General features: G+C 52.6%; 8 protein-coding genes across 8 annotated transcripts; 3 read left to right on the top strand and 5 right to left on the bottom strand.

The window, feature by feature from the left end:
• Positions 1-407: 407 nt before the first annotated feature.
• On the top strand, positions 408-736 carry ABOM_011877 (uncharacterized protein; the record flags this gene model as incomplete). The annotated part of the gene is made up of 2 exons (XM_022539005.1): positions 408-470; positions 575-736. 2 exons carry the CDS (start codon positions 408-410, stop codon positions 734-736), a joined length of 225 nt encoding a protein of 74 aa, XP_022383468.1.
• A 325-nt stretch (positions 737-1,061) lies between these two features.
• ABOM_011876 (uncharacterized protein) lies at positions 1,062-2,138 on the bottom strand (the record flags this gene model as incomplete). Its single annotated transcript, XM_022539004.1, has 1 exon — positions 1,062-2,138. One exon carries the CDS (start codon positions 2,136-2,138, stop codon positions 1,062-1,064), a length of 1,077 nt encoding a protein of 358 aa, XP_022383467.1.
• Positions 2,139-2,731: 593 nt separating this feature from the next.
• Positions 2,732-3,257, bottom strand: ABOM_011875 (CoA-binding protein; the record flags this gene model as incomplete). The annotated part of the gene is made up of 2 exons (XM_022539003.1): positions 2,732-3,111; positions 3,173-3,257. 2 exons carry the CDS (start codon positions 3,255-3,257, stop codon positions 2,732-2,734), a joined length of 465 nt encoding a protein of 154 aa, XP_022383466.1.
• Positions 3,258-3,574: 317 nt separating this feature from the next.
• On the top strand, positions 3,575-6,283 carry ABOM_011874 (Rad4 family protein; the record flags this gene model as incomplete). The annotated part of the gene is made up of 1 exon (XM_022539002.1): positions 3,575-6,283. One exon carries the CDS (start codon positions 3,575-3,577, stop codon positions 6,281-6,283), a length of 2,709 nt encoding a protein of 902 aa, XP_022383465.1.
• Positions 6,284-6,578: 295 nt separating this feature from the next.
• On the bottom strand, positions 6,579-8,411 carry ABOM_011873 (uncharacterized protein; the record flags this gene model as incomplete). Its single annotated transcript, XM_022539001.1, has 2 exons — positions 6,579-8,120; positions 8,175-8,411. The coding sequence occupies 2 exons, from the start codon at positions 8,409-8,411 to the stop codon at positions 6,579-6,581; spliced, it is 1,779 nt and encodes a 592-aa protein (XP_022383464.1).
• A 465-nt stretch (positions 8,412-8,876) lies between these two features.
• ABOM_011872 (HD domain-containing protein) lies at positions 8,877-9,609 on the top strand (the record flags this gene model as incomplete). Its single annotated transcript, XM_022539000.1, has 2 exons — positions 8,877-8,922; positions 8,984-9,609. The coding sequence occupies 2 exons, from the start codon at positions 8,877-8,879 to the stop codon at positions 9,607-9,609; spliced, it is 672 nt and encodes a 223-aa protein (XP_022383463.1).
• Positions 9,610-9,982: 373 nt separating this feature from the next.
• ABOM_011871 (HIT family protein) lies at positions 9,983-10,622 on the bottom strand (the record flags this gene model as incomplete). Its single annotated transcript, XM_022538999.1, has 2 exons — positions 9,983-10,456; positions 10,539-10,622. The coding sequence occupies 2 exons, from the start codon at positions 10,620-10,622 to the stop codon at positions 9,983-9,985; spliced, it is 558 nt and encodes a 185-aa protein (XP_022383462.1).
• A 447-nt stretch (positions 10,623-11,069) lies between these two features.
• On the bottom strand, positions 11,070-12,562 carry ABOM_011870 (Mob1 family protein; the record flags this gene model as incomplete). The annotated part of the gene is made up of 2 exons (XM_022538998.1): positions 11,070-12,272; positions 12,329-12,562. 2 exons carry the CDS (start codon positions 12,560-12,562, stop codon positions 11,070-11,072), a joined length of 1,437 nt encoding a protein of 478 aa, XP_022383461.1.
• Between the last annotated feature and the right edge of the window lie 118 nt (positions 12,563-12,680).

Genomic DNA, 12,680 nt, shown 5'->3' with positions numbered 1-12,680 from the left:
TATATATATATATATACAACCTTCAACTCATATCCTATAATAATTCCAACCCTCCATCTAATTGATTTATAAGCTCAACACAAAACCTACGGCAAGAAACTAGCCCCAGAAGATGCCTCCACGTCAACCCAAAATACTCCCATTCCCGCATACCAGCAAACGTCGTGAGACATGAAGAAAGTATGAAGGGATGAGACAACACTCGCCCCAAGTAAGCACGGAGTGAGTATATGAACGGGAACACACCAACCCAAAGGCCTGATCCCTCCAGTTTCCTGAATCTCTTGTGTCCCATCTCGACTGCAACCACTGGGTACCGAAACGTATGTCATGTCCCTAATATTCGCCGTCTCTTGAATGGGGTCGCTAACAAGCATTGTTAGTTTCTTTGACCAGACTCGTCCAAAATGAAGCTCTCCGTTACGGTCGTTTCTCTCTTCCTTGTGGCTTCAATGGCGATGCCGGCTCCTGTATGTTTCTTTTCTTTTCTTTTTCTTTTCGGTTAAGTTTGCCAGGTCCTAGGTTTCCTGCTTGTGGGGATGTGGTTGAATGTTGACATGCTGATGGAGTACAGACGCAGCCGAATCAGATCCAACGCCGAATCGAGGCTAACAATCTTGGTGACTTGTTGAATAAGGATGGCTTAGCTGGTGTGGCCAAGACATTGCAGGAGAGTGTCCATGTTGGTAGCGTCGAGAAGGGCACGACGGAAGGTCCCTCGACGGCCGGTCAATAGGGAGATGGGGTCTCATATATAATTCATCTCATGCATTTATACACCGGGTCAAGATCAAGGTTTTTTTTTTTTTTTTTTTTTTTTCAGACGTGATCAACACAATGACTGTCATTCTTCATGCTTCGTAATTCATGGCTATGGCTAAACATCACTATAATAAAAACATTGCATCGTATCGTAACAGGTCGAGTCTTCGTCGAATAAAGTTTCATACCAACATGCCATCAGTAACGAGAAAGGCCCTAATGCGGTCCTTTGGAAAATCAAATATTAAACGATTGTGTGGGGTATCCCTGGGTGAGAAATTAAAGTAGCAACACCGATCCTAATCCTCCATGAAGTCGTCCACCTCCACTCTGGTCCCCAACGCCTGCTGCCCTTCTTTGATCATGGCCTGTAGCTGTCGATTCAAACGGGCCAGGCTCGCATCTTCCTCGCGCTCCATGCGACGCTTCTGGGCCATGTAACGCTGCGTCTCCACGGACACAGGGGTCTCACGCGGCTTCGCCGGCGCAGAGAAGTGCGACTTGGTCGTTATCGACGCCGGTTGCGACACCAAGGTCCGCTTCACCGGCTGTCGTCGACGCAAATGGCCATACGAGGACGTTCTACGATGGACTCGCCTCCGGGTTGATGGACTCGCCTCATAGCCGAACTCATCGTGGCCCACCACAACCCAGTTGTGATGCAGGTCGTCATCAATGTGATCGTCCGAAAGAGGAGTCGACTCACTCCAGCCATGAGTCCCCGCAGATGGAGAGGAGAGATCGTGTTTTTCCGTCGTTGGCTGCCACGAGTGGTCATCAGGGCCCAGCGATACCGACGGATCACCAGCCGTCATCGCATACCCGCGACCACCACCGGCGTAGAATCCGCGGAAGGCTCCCGACCAGCAAAAGTCCCAGACCTTTCCTACCACATCCAAAACTGCGCGGCTCCAGCGCACGGGGGCAGTTTGAGGATAGTAGTTGTTGTCCTGGGTGATTTTCTCATCCTCCGGTCCCGACGGGGATGGTGCCACCACCGATGACGGATCTCGCCGGCTGCGCTTGCGACGAGCCCCGGATGCATCGCTGAGCGACTCAACGCTGGAATCCAGGGGGAGGTTCAGCGGCGGATCTCGATAGCGACTGGGTCGGTAGTCATGCTCAGCAGAGACGTCGTCTACTCCGGCGAGACGATCATCGGCGACAGCGAAGGAGGTGGGACTGGATGGAGAATCGAGCCATGAGCGGTGTCCGGACTCCACTCCCCGCGCTCTCTTGCGGCTGGGGATGGCGATGGAGCGAAAAAGGGCCGACGAGGCAGAGGGATTCGGCGGCAGGAAGAGCTGTGAGGGAGCACCAGCAAGATCAAGTTGGGGAGGGATGGGCGAGTCGAGAACGAAGGAACTGGTGGGCATCTCTTTCCCCTTGTGACAAACGTATTGTAACGTGTTTTTTTTATCTCCTTTTCCTTTTTTGCTATTTTACTGGGAGGGTTGAATGTGGAAAAAGAGTGGTTGAAAAGAGTATACAAAAGCAAGGTAAGCGTGGGAGAGTGAAAAGAGCAAGGAATTTAGTCTATGAATAAACGATGAAAATACGGGGGGCGGGATTAATTAGCTCGATTTTCTCATCCATTGACATGTCTCACCGCAGCAACAACCTTTGCCAATGATTCATGGACTAAGCCACTAATTTACCCGTTTCCAAGCCTCTTCTTTTTCCTTTGTAGTCGAACGTCGCCTGGTTCATGCGCCATGGCCAATGGATTCTATCCATTCAGCAGGACATGTGAGCTCTTGCAGTGACCCAAGCCTTATTGGTCCACCGCTACTTCTACGAAGGCGTCTAGAACGACGAATCTACCTTACTAGTTTCATGTTGAGAGACGATGAGATTCACTGGTGGCGAGACCTATACTACTATATACATGCTGTGAAGGGTACCGAGGTGCTAGGACACTGTCGGATACAGCACACCGCTCCCTCGGGATAGATAGTCTTGAGCGCCCCTACAACTTCTGGCTCGCCCACTGCACTCCTGCAGCCTCCAGTCCTTCTTCGCCGTCCACCAAGACACACCAACCTTCACTTCCCGCTCCCCCATCGCCTGCGATCACTGCCGCAAAGTGCTGGTGAGCGAATTCCAGGACGGCGTCATCAAACGTTCCGGGCTGCAACCACACGGCCGGAATTCCCACCGAATGAGCCTCCTGGAGCAACGGCAGAGTGACCGCTGGCGGGGTCACAACCGATAAGGATGTCTGCGATGGCGTAGGCAAGGCACGGGGCGATGCGACCGTGTCGTAGGCACGAGAGGGCAGTTCAATCTGCGGTGCGCGAGGATTGAGAGGGGTGACAGGTAGGGAATGCTGGTGATACCATGCAAGGACTAATCCATCGGTATATCGTTACTCATTGATCGACCAAAGCTTGGGGGTTCATAGGCCTACTCTTGTAACCAAACTTGTTGCTGTCGTTACTTGCGCCCGCGACCGCAAAGCGCGGGGAAGAGAAGAAACGCTTGACTGCCTCCATATTGGCTGTGACTGGGAAAATAAAGGAGAGGGAAGAACAGTAAGACAACGACTAGATAATCCCAAGAGGAAACCCAGAGATAAGTACAGAGGAGAGAAGAGGAATGACGAGAAAGTAAAAGGTGGGGAAGTTGTTCCGGGAATCTAGATTCAGTTGATCGTAAATCCTCGGCTGACTGACTTATCGTTATCTCTGACAACTCCGCAAGTCTTGTGAAATTTACATACAATCTTTCATCTTCCTTGTTTCGTCTAACTCGCTCGTTTCGCCCTCGTCTTTCACTCTCTTCACTAATTAGTCCTCCTTGAATTCTTCGTATGCCCCCCTTCGTCCCCCGCAAGCGACTCTCCTCCGCGGATCCGCCCAGTGCCAAACGCCACAATGCGACAGCTGCTCCCAGTGTCGACATCGCCGCCCTCGATGACGAATCAGACTCCCCATTAAGCGACGTTCCCGATGAAACTGCTGTTCAGGATCAGGAAATCAAAGATGAGCTTAGTGACGAATTGGAATCGGACGACGACGAAGTGGATTGGGAAGATGCAATGGAATCGAAGGCTACCACCGCCACAGCGACTACTCCTTCGATGACACCCGCCCACGTCCAGGATCTAGAGTTGACTCTCGACAAAAACGAGGTTCATCTGTCCGATATCATCGATGGGAAGAAAGCTCCATCCAAAATTGAACGCCAAATCCGGGTCCTAACGCACTGCCTGCATGTCCAGTTCTTGCTCCATCACAACGCTCTCCGAAATGCTTGGGCAAACGACCCCCAGGTCCACGATATTCTACGTCGCAAGCTACCTGACGCCCTTCATAAAGAGGTCAAAAAATGGAAAGTGTCTTCTGGCTTGGAGCTTCCCGAAAAGCCCCCGCAAGAGACGGCCAAGAAAAAGAAAGGGAAGCAGCGTCGCAAATCAGAGAGAGACTGGGGCGAGGGCTCATCGCGGATGGAACCTGGTCGGCCGGATATGAGCCGTGGAGACCCTATTATCACATTACTCAAGGTCCTGGCTGCATTCTGGAAGAAACAATTCAGGATCACCGCCCCGGGGCTACGAAAACGTGGCTACCGGCCTATGTCCCACCTCGAGGCTGACATATCCGCCTTCAACAAGGAAGAACACGATCCTGAGAGATTTGGGGAGAGGGTCTGCGGTATTGATGAGTTTCGACAGGCTGCAGAGCGTATGGAAGGGTCTCGTGACCTGGGTGCTCAGCTGTTTACTGCATTACTTCGTGCGCTCTCGATCGAAGCTCGACTCGTCGCCAGTCTCCAGCCTTTAGGGTTCGGTTGGACCAAGGCAGAGACACACACGCAGAAAGCCAAGGTTGAGGCAGAAGCCCAAACTGATACTGGGGAAACTCAGGATGCTATGGATGTAGATTCCGATGATAGCTGTGACCAGAAACCAGCGGGCAGTAGAAATAACCCCAAGGGGTATGACAAGGATCTTCCTGTTCCGATCTATTGGACAGAAGTTGCGTCTCCGGTTACCCACCAGATCATTCCCGTCGACCCGCTGATATTGCCGAATGCTGTAGCGACAACGCCAGAGCTCCTGGCCGCATTCGAGCCTCGAGGGGCTAAAGCTGAGAAAGCTAAGCAAGTGATTTGCTATGTGGTAGCATATTCGTCCGACAAGACGGCAAAAGATGTCACCACGCGGTATCTCCGCCGTCGTACGTGGCCTGGCAAGACGAAGGGCTATCGAATGCCAGCAGAAAAGATTCCCGTGCCCGGCCGGAGAGGCAAGTTCCATGAGTACAACTGGTTTCGTGTCATCCTACGAATCTACGAGCGTTCAGCAAAAAGCCAGACGGCGGTCGACGACCTTGAGGATGCAAATGACCTGGTACCGAATCAACCCGAGAAAAAGGCAGCTAAGGAAGGTGACACGCTCCAAAGCCTCAAGGCCTCAGCCGAGTTTGTCCTAGAACGCTTCCTCCGCCGCGAAGAAGCCCTAAAACCAGGCTCCCAACACGTCCGCACCTTCGTGACCGGAAAAGGCATCAAGGCCAAGGAAGAGAAGATCTACCGACGAGCAGATGTCCTAAAATGCCTCTCCGCCGAGAGCTGGCACAAAGAAGGCCGACAGATCAAGAAAGGCGAAGCGCCACTAAAACGAGTGCCCATCCGCGCCGTAACGCTTCTCCGCAAACGCGAAGTCGACGAACTAGAGCGCGAAACCGGCGAAAAGCCCAAGCAGGGCCTCTACGCCAAATACCAAACAGAATACATCATCCCGCCACCTATCCGGGACGGTGTCATCCCCAAAAATGACTACGGCAACATCGACTGCTTCGTCCCCAGCATGGTGCCCCGCGGTGCCACGCACATCCCCTGGCCCGGCACCGTGCGCATCTGCAAGAAACTCGGCATCGACTACGCCGAAGCCGTCACGGGCTTCGAATTCGGTTCCAAGATGGCCGTTCCCGTCATCGAAGGCGTCGTCGTAGCCTCGGAAAACGAAGACCTAGTTAAGGACGCCTGGCGCGCTGACGCCGCAGAAAAGCGCGAAAAAGAGCGCCGCAAAGCCGAAGCGCGCATCCTTCAAACCTGGCGCAAATTCCTCTTCGGTCTGCGCATCGCCGAGCGTGTCCGCGAAGAATACGGCGAATCTTCCCGTGACCATGAACGAGACGCATATAACCCATTCACAAGCCGTAAATCAGGCCAGCAGGCCACTACACCGGAACCTTACGTCCGAGAACCATCAGAGGAGGGAGATCCGGTTGACCGCGGCGGAGGGTTCCTTCTTCCTGGTGAAGATGACGGCGATGATGGAGATCTCATCGTTGAGAGACACCAGCCTACGCAACCTGAACGTGAACTTGAGGCTGCTGCTGAATCGGATGATGCAGGGGCCTTGGAACGGGAAATCCCGGATACTAGCTCCGCCCAGGAACTCTCTTCTTTGCCAGAGATAGCGGATTCTGAAGAGCAACTTTCTGATTCGGAGCCTGAGTATGTACCTCCTACTACGCGGAGACGTACTCGGAATGCAACGCGGAAGGGTTAATGTCCCCTTTAGCTTTCCTTACCCCATGCGTTTTGGTATCTTGTTTTTTTGGAATGATGCTTATAGCTATGTAATAACGGAGTTAGGGATGGACACCGATACAGGATAGGAGTTAGAAACAGATATGAGATATTGGAATTGATGACAATCTACTGGCACACTGTCTTGGCTATAGCCGTGTATATAAATTATCAACCGACCAATTAGATCAGATAGACTATAGGGGTATACTGTCTATATGACTATGCTGTATAGGACTCAAGTGAACTGTACAAGGTGATCAGCAACGGGACAGTTACCTACGCCGTCTAGGCAGGGGCGAATCCATGTCATAGGCCTCGCTCATCTCCAGTCTAGAATCCATGTCCATGCCGAGATCGAAATCTTCCACCGCACTTACGTGCACTGCCGGTGAAGAAACAGGGCTATGAGCGACCCGTGGCCGGGATTTGAAAACACTGGCGTAGTCTGCCTCTTCTTCGAACAGCTCATCGCGCGGCGTAGATGCTCTGCTGATTTCGGGAGTCTGCCTCTCGGGCAGTTCGAATTGGTTCACGGGGAAAGAGGGCCGCGGACGGCGAGGTCGAAGACTCTCCCTAGGCCGTGGGTTACTTGGCGGAGGGGGAACTAACGACATGGATTTCCGGGTCCGCTCAATTAGGTTATATGTGTTGCGCTCCTTGCGCTGGGCAGGTTTGAATTCCAGATCAGAAGAGAGTTGCAGCGAGGGAGACCTAGATCGACCTATAGCATCATCCGCTTCAGATGTAACACTGCCCGAGGGTGTGCTCTTGGCGATGGCATCTTGCTGAATTAATCGAGGGGATGACGTATTGCTTGAGGATGACGATTCATGCCCAGCCGTACGACGATCTGCATCGACTACAGGGGCATGCAATGGAGTGGCTCGTGAAGATGAGCGGTGCGTGCCTTCGATTCGAGCAAGCGCTTCCGTCATGGAAAACAGGAGGGCGCGATCATCCGCCTTGGGGGAAATGCGTTCTACTGGTTCGCGAACAGCTCTGGCAATGCTGGCGACAGTGAGTGCCTGGTGGTCCCGGAACGCCAAGGGAGGACTCTTCGTTGAGTTCGTCGATTCTGCCCGCTCATGTCTCAGCATTGAACTGCGATACTGATGCCATCTCTGCAAACGGGCGCGCTGCCTCGTGATACGTGTCTCCAAGTCAATCAACAGATCTGGAGCAGTGTTTGTCTTAAGGTCCTCTACCGTCGACGCTTTTGCCTTGGACCATGCTGTTGAAAAAGGCAGTTCCAGAAATGCATCGCTGCTACTGCGGGCACCTCCATATAGCAGAGCATCGGCCCAATCCGGGTTGCTCAGACAATTGGCCCTGAACTTCAGTGCCAATCCATCAAAGTCAGCCTCATCCGGAATGTGGGGACGCTCTTCCTTGAACTGCAATTCTAGTTGACTCTTTTTGTAATCCAACAATTGCGAGAAACTCTCATGCGTGTCCCGTACTCGGCTGTGGTGTTCTCCCACCCCTCTCAAAGAGACGCGATGCGCAAGAATAAGGGGCAGAATGCGTTGATATTCTTGTTGAGTCAACCCCGAGGCCATTGACAACTTCATAGCGGGGGTCCCAAGTCCTTCATCCGCCGAGGCGGCCAGGGCTTTGCGGAGAACTGCAGTCGAAAACACTGCAAGAAGCTCGTCAAATTTCTCCCCCTTGCAGTCATCGAGCATTGACTTCCGTAGGATAGTCTCTTTTCCTAAGTCCCCGTTCTTCTTCAACTCGGACAACACACGAAACAGGGCGGCGCGCAGATTGACCGACTGCAATGGCTCCAGTGGAGGAAAGAAGGGCCGGAGTTTCTAGCGTATTCTGTCAGTCGGTATGCCACACACTCGAGGTTGAAGCGCACATACATCCCGAGCGGTTTCCAGGTCCCAGAGTGCCACTAATTGGTAGAGTGCCCATTCGATGGCCTTGACACGCTGGCGCTGGTTCTGCGATGAGGGGGATAACGAGCGAACTGTAATGCCCGGCCAGTCATCACGGGAGTCTAGTTGCAGCAGCTGGAGGTTCCGGACAAAGACAGCTACGGGTGGTTGCGGTGTCCAATCCGGTCTTTTGGACCGAGAGGGAGGTCGGGCCGACTGCATGATTGCGAGATACTGAAGCGGTCAGCAACGTCCCCCGAAGACGAAGAACTGGAGAAAGGGGTTGTATACCAGCGATCCTCAGTCCGCACCGGTGGCAGTGCCATAGACAATGACGTCTACAAGAACCCGATCATAGATGCTAGAACTGATCTGGAATAGCAGTGGGTGGGGAGAACGCGAGGAGAGTAAATCAAAGTGGTTTGCGGGGACCACAGATCGAGTGCCAATCATGTGCTTGTTTATATTGTTTATCAGGTTGGTTATCAGTCCCCTTCACCGCCTTCTTCTCTTTCTCCTCCCCCCGCAGAATCTCCCCTCAGTTTTTGGGCTCCTTTCTTTCCCCTCCCTCAGCTAGTCTTTCGTTCAAGCATATAAGGCCCTTCTCCCCTCCGTTTCTGTGTATTGAGTTTAATTTTTTCTTTTTTCTTTTTTCTTTTTCTTTATACCGTTTCGAATACCTTCAAAATGGGCTCTGAAACACCGTCCAATCCCCTCTGGACCACGCAGTCCGGTGAGAGAAACTCTGCAATGACACCCAGAAACCGTAAACAAAAGCTAACAGATTGAATTAGTGCTGGCCACCCTTCCTCACCCCCCGGAGGAGAACTCTGCTTCCCCGATTCCATTTTTCCACCTCCTCGAGCGCCTGAAGACCACCAAACGGGAAGGCTGGCGCCGCTTCGGCATCACAGAAGGCGAATCGATCTCGGACCACATGTACCGCATGTCGGTGATGACGATGCTTGCCCCGCCTTCGCTCGCCCCACGACTCAACCTGCCCCATTGCATGAAGATGGCTCTCATCCACGACATGGCAGAGTCGCTGGTCGGCGACATCACCCCAGTGGACAACGTGAACAAGGAAGAGAAGGCTCGCCGCGAGGCCGAGGTGATGAACTACATCACCAAGAACCTGCTGGGAGGTGTTCCCGGTGGAATTTTGACCGGAGATGAGGTTATGAAGGTGTTCCAGGAGTATGAGGACAATGAGACGCTGGAATCCAAGTACGTACACGATATCGACAAGATGGAGCTTCTCCTGCAGATGGTCGAGTATGAGCGTGCCCACGATCTCGATCTTTCTGAGTTCTGCCATGTCGCGAACCGTGTCCAGCTACCGGAAATCAAGGAATGGGCGGCGGCGGTGCTCCAGGAGCGCGAAGCTTTCTGGAAGAAGAAGACCGCCAATGGAGTTTAGAAATAAGAGTGTGAATCATTGATACGGGTGATAGTCTTTCGGTTGACTTTGCTTTCGGGTTATGTTTAATGGTGTCGATGCCTTACGAGCTACCTATTTCTTTCTGGTTATTTTTCCTTTGCTTCTCTTTAATTATTATCATCATCATGCATACCACTAGACGGGTGGCGGCGTTTGGATGGGCCCATGATTAGATTTAGATATTATCGACGATCGATGAGTCTTGTCACATACACATTGAAAGAACACAGTGGAAAACTCAATCACAAACCAAGTTAGAATCCACAGAAAAAGAAAAAAAAAAAAACAGGGTATCCACGCAAAAAAGAGTAAAGATCTATGCGTCTATGAATACTACACACAACACTCCAATTCAATCCACCTCCTCGGCCTCCATCTCCTTAGCCAGCATCCTCGCCTCGGCCTCCATCTCCTCCATACTCCTCGGTGTCCTCGCCTCATTATCAACCGCGGGAAACCTCGTCATCTTCTGCCGATAATGCCTCCCCAGATCGCCCTCCTCCCCATCTAGCATATCATAAACAGCATCCGTCCCTCCACGGGCATCCAAGTCCGCCTTCTTCCTCGGGATGATATGCGCATGCACATGCGGCACGCTCTGCCCCGCCTCTACCCCATCCTGCACGGCAATGTTTAGACTACTTGCGCCGTAGACGCGCTCGACCATGCGACCCACGCGGCGGACGGTCAGGAAGAGGTCTGTTGTTTCGGAGGGGGTGAGGTCGGAGACGCGGGGGACGATGCGGCGCGGGGAGACAAGGACGTGGCCTGGGAGGATGGGCTTGAGGTTGACAAGGGCGAAGGAGAGGGGGGTGATGTGGAAGACCTGGTTTTGTAGGATCAGTTAGTGTTTTTGGAGGAAATCGGGGGCTGTGTGCTCCTGGGTGGAGGTTTTTTTTTTTATTTACCTGGGATGTGACGACGAATGGACCGAAGTGGATCGGTCCTTTAGCGGCGAGGGCCATTGTGGAGGGGGAGTCTTCGATGGGCATGTAAAAGTGAGTTTTCTGGTTGACGGGTTTATAAGGACTTCCTATGATAAGAAAGGTGCCAAGTCGACTGCGACGTGGTTGTTGAGAGAGCAGAGGGTGTTGAGGTATTCGGAGTTAGAAGCGGCGGCGTCATTATGGCCGGTCGAGTGGATCTCGGACAAGTCCACAAGTCTATGAAGCTACATTCAACGGAACAACAACACCTCATTCGTTTACGAATAGCTACCGGTCCAATATAGGCAATGGGTATCATTAATCATTCGGATACGCGAATTCCATATATTACACACCAGTAACCTTCCTCATCCAGTTTGTTAGTAAAAAAAAATGAAAGATAACGTCATCAATACAGGCATGATAGTGATGCAAGGCATATTACAATCGTAGTATAGACACATGGCATGGCATCAGAAGGAAGTGAATATAGGGTTCTGTTGAATGCAAGATTTACGTCTCTTTCGCCGGCTCAGGCACTGCTTGGGCTTCTTGATCGGTGGTTTGTTCTGTCTCCGCCTCTGATTCGGATTTCGGGGCCTCCTCGGTTGAGGCTGTTTCGGGCTCATCCCTCTGCGTATCGCTTCCCTCGGTGCTAGGTTTTAATTCCTCCTGCTCGTTTTTCTTGGGATCTGCGTCAATGGCCTGCGGAGCTGCTTCTGTTTCTTCATCATCTTGCACTTCTGCAACGGTAATGTGTGACTCGGTGCTACCAATCGGCGCCTCTTCGTTAGTGGCCTTGGGATCTTCACTGGAGGCTTCCACGGGCGGCTGAGGCTCTGGCTCCTTCTGTGCCGGTTCTGCGGGCTTTTCAGTTTCCTGCTGTTTCGGCTGCTGCTCGTCATCCTCGGCGCTTTCGCTGATGGTCGTGACATCGCGGACAGTTGTGACCCGAGAACTTGCTGACGGACTGTTCTTGTGACGTCGAGTGGTCGCCGACGGTGGCTCTTGCAGTGTGGCAGCTAGCGAACCTTCACCCTCCTTCCGCAGTATGGTCATGCGACGCCCGTCCGTCTGCTCCTCTGCCGGTTGAACGGGATCGGCACCCTCTGCCTCAGCCGGAACAGTGTAATTGTCTTCTGGTATCAGGCTGTACAGATCACAGACCGTCTTGAAAAAGATATACAGCCCATCGTGGCCTTCGACCTGCCAAAACACCTCCCGATGTTGAAACCAGGCGTGCGCAAAGATACGATAGAGGCGACGAAAGATGTTGGTCAAATGTCTCATGCTCGCCTGTGCACCACCGCCTGCCTCCGAGCCTAGTGTGAGACGACTAGGGAAGTACTTGGGTGACGTGAGGATGTTGGTTGCCCAATCCAGGGTGTGACAAGAATAATCGATCGCACAGCAGGATTTAGGCGGATCGTGAACGGCGCAGAGATACTGCCATTCTGACGCTCGCATTTCTGGGCATGTCTGCGCGGAGCAGGGGGGGTTCTCGGCGAAGAAAGCAATAATAAGATTGTTTACTTTCATTGTAAGGAAGCGGCAAAGCTCATAGAGCCAAAGCGACCGGTCCACGCCCTCCGGGGGCTCCGCAAGCTGAATGGCAACCTCCCGGTTGATCGGGACGACAGCGTCAGAACCTTCGGGTCGGGTGTAGTGGTTATAGAGGGCCTTGAGGTGCTCTTGAAGCTGGAAGGAAGAGTCGAGCTTTGGGGGAGGCGCCAGTTAGCGGAGGTGCGGCGCATTTTGTTTTGTTTACATACCTGGGAGAGAGGGACCAGAGGCGGACCAACTGCCATGTCAACAGACTTGGTTCCTGGTCGGATTCTCCGAGTTGAGCCATCATCAGCGCCATGGGAAGCACCTATCAGCTGCTCTGCATCCTGACCAAACGACTCGCCGACCGACGGCGATTTGGGGCCGATCTGAACTTCTGTGAACGGAGGAGGACTGGGTAAGCGCGGGGAGCTAGCCTGAGAAGCTCCCGCAGCAGCCATGTCTAAACAATTGCAGAGTTTAAGGTGAAATGAAAGAATATCTTTAAAAAGAGAGCCCGAAACGAAAGTTAAAATGAAGGAAAGAAAAACAAGTTGTTAAGGAAAGACGGAGGCGCTT

Source organism: Aspergillus bombycis (assembly GCF_001792695.1).
Source record: "Aspergillus bombycis strain NRRL26010 chromosome Unknown contig00180, whole genome shotgun sequence".
NCBI lineage: Eukaryota > Fungi > Ascomycota > Eurotiomycetes > Eurotiales > Aspergillaceae > Aspergillus > Aspergillus bombycis.
This window is presented reverse-complemented; position numbering and strand designations above follow the sequence as displayed.